Genomic DNA, 6,000 nt, shown 5'->3' on the forward strand with positions numbered 1-6,000 from the left:
TGGAAAAATATAATACAAGAGAGATGATAAGACACAATCCCTGCCCAGAGGAACTTACAGTTTAAAGGGGGAAACAGACATTCAAATACATTACCAAAATGGGAAATGGCGGAGCATAAGCATATGTACGTAAGTGCCGTGAAGGTGGGGTGAATTATTACCCAAGTGCTTATCGGATACAGATCGAGTGCAGAGGTGACATGGAGGAGAGAGCAGGTAGGGAAATGAGGGCTTAATCAGGAAAGGCCTCTTGGAGGAGATGTGATGTTTAGGAGGGTCTTTAAGGCAGGGATAGTGGTGGTGTGTCAGATATGAAGGGAGAGAGAGTTCCGGGCCAGAGGGAGGACATGGGCAGGGGGTCGGCAAAGGGGTAGACAAGTCTGTGGTACAGAGGGTAGGTTGGTGTTAAAGGAGCGAAGTGTGCAGGCAGGGTTGTAATAGGGGATCGGCGAGGTATGGAAAGTTGGCAGTTTGTTGGATGCAGGAGTGAGTGATGTGGACTGAATGGTTTTTCAGAAAAATGATCTAGGCAGCAATGTGAAGAAGTCAGGACTGGAGTGGGGAGTCAGCAAGAAGGTTGATGCAGTAATCAAGACGGGATAGGATGAGTACCTGGTTCAGCAAAGTAGCAGTTTGGCTGGAGAAGAAAGGGTGGATCCTAGAGAAGTTGTGATGGTGGAACAGCCTTCATTCAGTTACTTGATTTTCTGTGGCAGGTTCTGTCATTTGCTTGAGTCTGGCTTTCCTCTCACCTCTGCCCCACTAGCCTCTAAGAGTGATGCTGTCCTCGTGTGACCGCCCCCATCTTCTTGGCAAATGTTGGAGCCGTCCCACCTTTACCCTCACCCACCTCAGCTGCCCCCTCTAGCATCTGGTTGGACTCAGGAGGCCTCCAGAGTTTGCTATTATCTGCCCCCCGCCCCTCGTTCTTCACCGAAGCATCTAGATTTGTACCGAAGGGAGAAGTGACCAGAGTCAAGTAGCATGAATACGAGAACGCTTCAGGCAAGAGGTGACTTTTTTGGCAGACTTTGAAACAAGTAATTTGTGGGAAAAGGGCCACAGGGAACGGGAAGAAGGTTCCAGGTTGTGCCGATAGCATCAGCGACTGATGATGGTATTTGTTAAGTGCCTACTATGTGCTAGGCACTGTACTAAGCACTGGATACAAGCAAATCGAGTTGGACACGGTCTCTGTCCCATGTGGGGCTCAAAGTCTCCACCCCCATTTTACAGATGAGGTAACTGAGTCACAGACAAGTGAAGTTCCTTGCTCCAAGTCACACAGCAGACGAGTGGTAGAGCTGGGATTAGAACCCATGACCTTCTGACTCCCAGGCCCTATCTATCCACTACATGGAAGAACCACCAAATGCAGGGGGCAAGGAGATTTGCTTGGTCAGAGTCGAGAGCCCGAGCAGAGGCGACGAACCCTTCCGAGAGGGAAACCTAGAAACTTTTGAGTTCCAAGAGAGGCCTCTTTCCAAGCTGCCTTGGGGGTGAGAACACTGTTGATGCTGTAGAGTGATGGGGCCAAAATGTGCGTCGTGGACAAAGAGGCTGGCTCTCCTGCCACAGCAGCCATAAGTGGGAGGAGAAGACCCAGACCCCCCAGCCGGGAGCGATCCCGGGCTGGCGAGGGTGGAGACCGATCGATCCCCTAATGGTGGCTGCTTTCCTTTTCAGGTTCATGCCTCCTGATGATCCCCTAGGCCGCCGTGGACCCACGCTCAACAATTTCCTGAGCAGAAAGCCAAAGCTTCCTGAGCCCTCCTGGCAGCACTGCCCATATGGTAGGTCGACAGGATACCTTTAGCTCCAAGAGGTTGGTACGTCCTGGGGGTGGGTGGCTGACGGGTCGGCAGGATGGGCGGTGGGTACGGGCGGCGGAGAGTCAGAGTGGGTGGCCGCACGGTAGCCGAGAGCAGGGGGGTGGCGCTAACAGAAGGCGAGGAGAGAGAAAAACGATGAGTTGACAGCGTGGCTTGATCTTTTCGTAGACTGAAGGCCCCTTCACGGCTGCTTCCTCTGCAGAACGGGCTCGGGGCAGGGCTTCTGTGTAGGAATAATAGTAAAATACGGATAGATTCATGGTAGGGATTAAGGAGTGGCTAAGCAATCCGTCATCTCAAACGAAGTTGGGTATCTCTAGAACCCTAAGTGTCTCTAATACCTACCCCTGGCTGTTAAAGCCCACCCAGGTTCCTATTTCGCTTTCCTCTCCCTCCTTCTCTCTCTCCGCCCCCCCCCCCCCACGCTGTCCGTCTCTCCCACCTCTTTTTGTCTCTCTCTCAAACGCTGTCGAGGTGTGTCCAATTCAGAGCGACTCCATAGGTACATCATCTCCAGAACGTCCCATCCTTTACTATAATCCGCAGCCCACCAATGGCTCCTCTGCTGTCGTAGTCATGGTCTCCAACCTTCTAGCTGCTGGTCTGCCCCTTCCATGTCCTTCTGGCATGTGTATCTGTCAAGTGTTCTTGGTAAAAAAAATACTGAAGTTGTTTAACCTTGCCTTCTTCAGTCATTCCTAATCTTCCTCCTTTCATTATTTTTTATCACTGTATATTTTTTTCCTACCTCCTATCCTCCTAGACATTTTCTTTTTTCTTTTCCCAACTTTTCTGTTCTGTTGTGGCTCTTTTGTGGGGTACCTAAATAACAATAATAACGATACTTGTTACTCTGTGTCAGGCATCGTACTAAGCACTGAGGTGGATACAAGCAAATCGGGTTGGACGCAGTCCCTGTCCCAAGAGGGGCTCACAGTCTCAATCCTCATTTTACCAATGAGGTAACTGAGGCCCAGAGAAGTGAAGTGACTTGGCCGGGCAGATGTGCATTCACTGTTTCCTCCTGGCCCCATCGGCGACAAGGCCCAGGCTGAGAGTGGTCCCCCTGCCAAGGGGTTGTAGACCAACCTTGGAGCCAGCCATACTTAAGCCTTGAAATGTCGAAGGGGTCAAAGGCAATGATGAAAAAACACAGCAGTCAGAGGGCAAGTAATGATACTTAAAGAGCCGCGATGGGCTCGGCCCCGGGGCTAAATAATAATAATAAATAATGTTGGTATCTGTTAAGCGCTTACTAGGTGCACAGCACTGTTCTAAGCGCTGGGGTAGATACAGGGTGATCGGGTTGTCCCACGTGAGGCTCACAGTTAATCCCCATTTTACAGATGAGGGAACTGAGGCACAGAGAAGTGAAGTGACTTGCCCACAGTCACACAGCTGACAAGTGGCGGAGCAGGGATTCGAACCCTTGACCTCTGACTCCCAAGCCCGGGCTCTTTCCACTGAGCCACGCTGCTTCTCTACAACGTCTCCACCCTATCAGGGCTCCCAGAGTGAGTGGGGGTAGACAGATACTAATTCAGTTTTACAAACCAACCAAGCAAAGTATAGGGAATTGTTCTGAAACCTGTGCTTTCACTATGTCTGGGGAGGAGACCACTCTTGAGGGAGTGGGGAACTTTCTCCCCCCGATGCATATGGATACAGTGTGATTGTGTGGGTGAGGGGCATGGGGCAAGCATAACAATGCACCTCAAGTAACGTACCTGGTCGAGTGGATAGAGTAAGGGCTTGGGAATCCGCAGGACCCGAGTTGTAATCCCAGCTATGCCACTTGTCTGCCGGGTGACCTTGGGCAAGTCACGTCACTTCTCTGTGCCTCAGTTCCCTCATCTGTAAAATGGGGGTTAAGACTGTGAGCCCCACGTGGGGCTGGTATCCACCCCAACCCTTAGTAAGCGTTCAGCAAATACCGCGATTATAATTATAATGCGAGGGTCTTCGGGACTTTGGCCCCTGGTTCTGGCAGAGTGACTGTGCTTGGAGGCGGGGATCCCCAAGCACCAGCTATGGAGGCTGCGGCCACCCTAATTAGGGTTAGGCGGGGGCACCTGGGCGCCAACATCCGTCTCCGGAAGGCCACGGCCACCTGTCGTCGGCCTGGCAGGAGGTAAAGAGGCCGATTCGGCCTTGGGCTGGTTCTTGACGTAAATCTCAGGTCGCCTCTCCTCCTTGTTTCAGGCAGGAAGTGCACCTATGGTGTCAAGTGTAAATTTTACCACCCAGAGAGACTCAATCAAGCCCAGTTGTCGGTGGCGGATGAGCTCCGAGCCAAAACAAAGGCCTCTTCCAGCTCTGAGGAGGAGCGGCTGGCGGGCGGCGGGGCCGCCAAGCCCGAGGCGGTCAGCCCGCTGCCCGGGACTCACCCGCAAGGATCCTGGGCTTCCCGAGGAAGCAGCGGCAGCAGTCTCGGCAGCGGCAGCGGCCTGGGGCCCAGCTGGGCGGAGGAGAGGTTCCGGGCGCCAGCGGCGGGCACCTGGGCGGACGGTGCCCGAGGGAGATGGGAGCCCGAGCAGGGTTTCTCCCCGCCGTCCCACGCTGGAGATCTCGGGCTCGTGGAACTGCGGCTCTCCCGCGTGGAGTTGAGCGACGTGGCGGTGGGCCCCGGGCGGCGCCGGCCGAGCCCCGGGCCTCCTCTGGGGTTAGACGACGGCGCCCCGGGTTGTAACTGCCAAGCCCCCTTCCCGCCTCGGAGGCACGGCCCGGACTGCGGCTGCTTCCTCCGAGACGGGCCCCCGCCCGCTCCGGGCGCTTGCCGACAGGTCTCTCCCAGTTGGGCTATCTGCCCCGGCCCGGCCGGGGGAGGGGTGCCGGCACCGGAGACCCGGACCGACTCTTTGGTCCCCACGCACCTCTCGTCCAAAGCGGGAGCGTCAGCTGACCGGCGGCAGCATCACCGGCCTCCGCAGCCGCGGGTCCCCTACAGCTCCCGCAGGCTCCCGGCGGACCAGTTTCCCGATGGGCGGCGAGCCGACGAGACGTGGAACGCCCCACAGCCCGGGCACATCCGGCCTCCGGGGGCGGCCGGCTGGGGACACGGCCCCTCGTCCCCCGCGGGGTACGAGTACCTCGCTTACACCGCGCTGGCCCAGGAGCGCGCCCGCACCGCTCTCTACAACCTCTTCCCCCATCGGGAGGTGGACCGGGTTTTGGCCTCGTGTCCCAACCTCAGTGACGTGACTAGTATCGTTGAGCTAATTCAGGAGCACAGGAGCTTGCCCCGCTTAAGGAGCTCCCTCGAATAGTTCAGGGGCCGGGCGGGGGCTCCGCGTGAATGCATTTAAGATCTCAAGGCCGTAATCGTCTTCCGAGGACATTTAGGGAGCGGTCCCACAGCTCTCCATCTTCATCCCCCACCTCGGCCGGTGAGCTTCCTCCTCGGGACAGCTGAGAGTGGAGGTATCGTTTTAGAGCTTCCCCGTCATTGAGCCGAGCTGGAAAGGGCTTTCCCTTGTGAGTCTGAGCTACATCTGAGTGTCCCCAAACTAGTGGACCTCGATCTTGCTCTTCCCAACTTGCAAGGAAGGGGCTTCCACGGCCTCCCAAGTGACTCCGCCCCCCTCGCCTTCCGTTAACTCCTCATTCTTCCTCTCTAGCTTATTTCCCACAGGCCGTAGTTCTAACTTGCTTTGTCTTAAGTTTCTATAGGTCATCCCTGCGCCTTCTCATCTCCAAACCTGAGTCCCCGGATTATACCGTTCAACTCCGAATATTTTTTTGCTCTGTTATGTTCCGTCGTCATGGTGCTTGAGCCGGTGTTAGAGAGAAGGCAGGGGGAAGTCCCTGTCCACTGACAGCCTAACAGCTGGATTTGGTCTGGAGAACTCCCCTCACTACTGCAGAAGTGGGTGGAAACCAAGGCAAAGGAAAGGCCGGGGCCGGTGCTTTTCTCTGCCCTGCCGAGCTTCCACTTGCTCCCTGGAGACCCGTGCTGAGCGACAAAGTCCTACTTTCTGGACTGTGGTCTCCCAGGCCTCAATTTCAGCTCCTTAGTAGTGACTCTTGACTGACCGCTCTGCGGGTTCTCCCTGTTCATTCACACCCCGAGTGGGGCCTGGGTCTCTCAGGGATTTCTGCTCTAACCTGACCCCTGCCCAGCCCTGACCCCCTGTCACTGATTTCCCCCTGTAGCCAGTCACCCCCATCT

General features: G+C 55.7%; 1 protein-coding gene across 1 annotated transcript in view; it reads left to right on the forward strand.

Annotated features, from left to right (window-relative positions):
* The window catches only part of ZC3H12D (zinc finger CCCH-type containing 12D), a 30,452-nt gene extending 24,889 nt beyond the window's left edge, over positions 1 to 5,563 (forward strand). Inside the window, exons 4-5 of the mRNA XM_029054452.1 lie at positions 1,687 to 1,793; positions 4,035 to 5,563. Of these exons, the coding sequence (XP_028910285.1) occupies positions 1,687 to 1,793; positions 4,035 to 5,098 (1,171 nt within the window). The 3' untranslated portion in view covers positions 5,099 to 5,563. The remainder of the gene's footprint in view (positions 1 to 1,686; positions 1,794 to 4,034) is intronic.
* Positions 5,564 to 6,000: the final 437 nt, after the last annotated feature.

The sequence above is a fragment of the Ornithorhynchus anatinus genome, chromosome 2 (genome assembly GCF_004115215.2).
Source record: "Ornithorhynchus anatinus isolate Pmale09 chromosome 2, mOrnAna1.pri.v4, whole genome shotgun sequence".
Lineage (NCBI taxonomy): Eukaryota > Metazoa > Chordata > Mammalia > Monotremata > Ornithorhynchidae > Ornithorhynchus > Ornithorhynchus anatinus.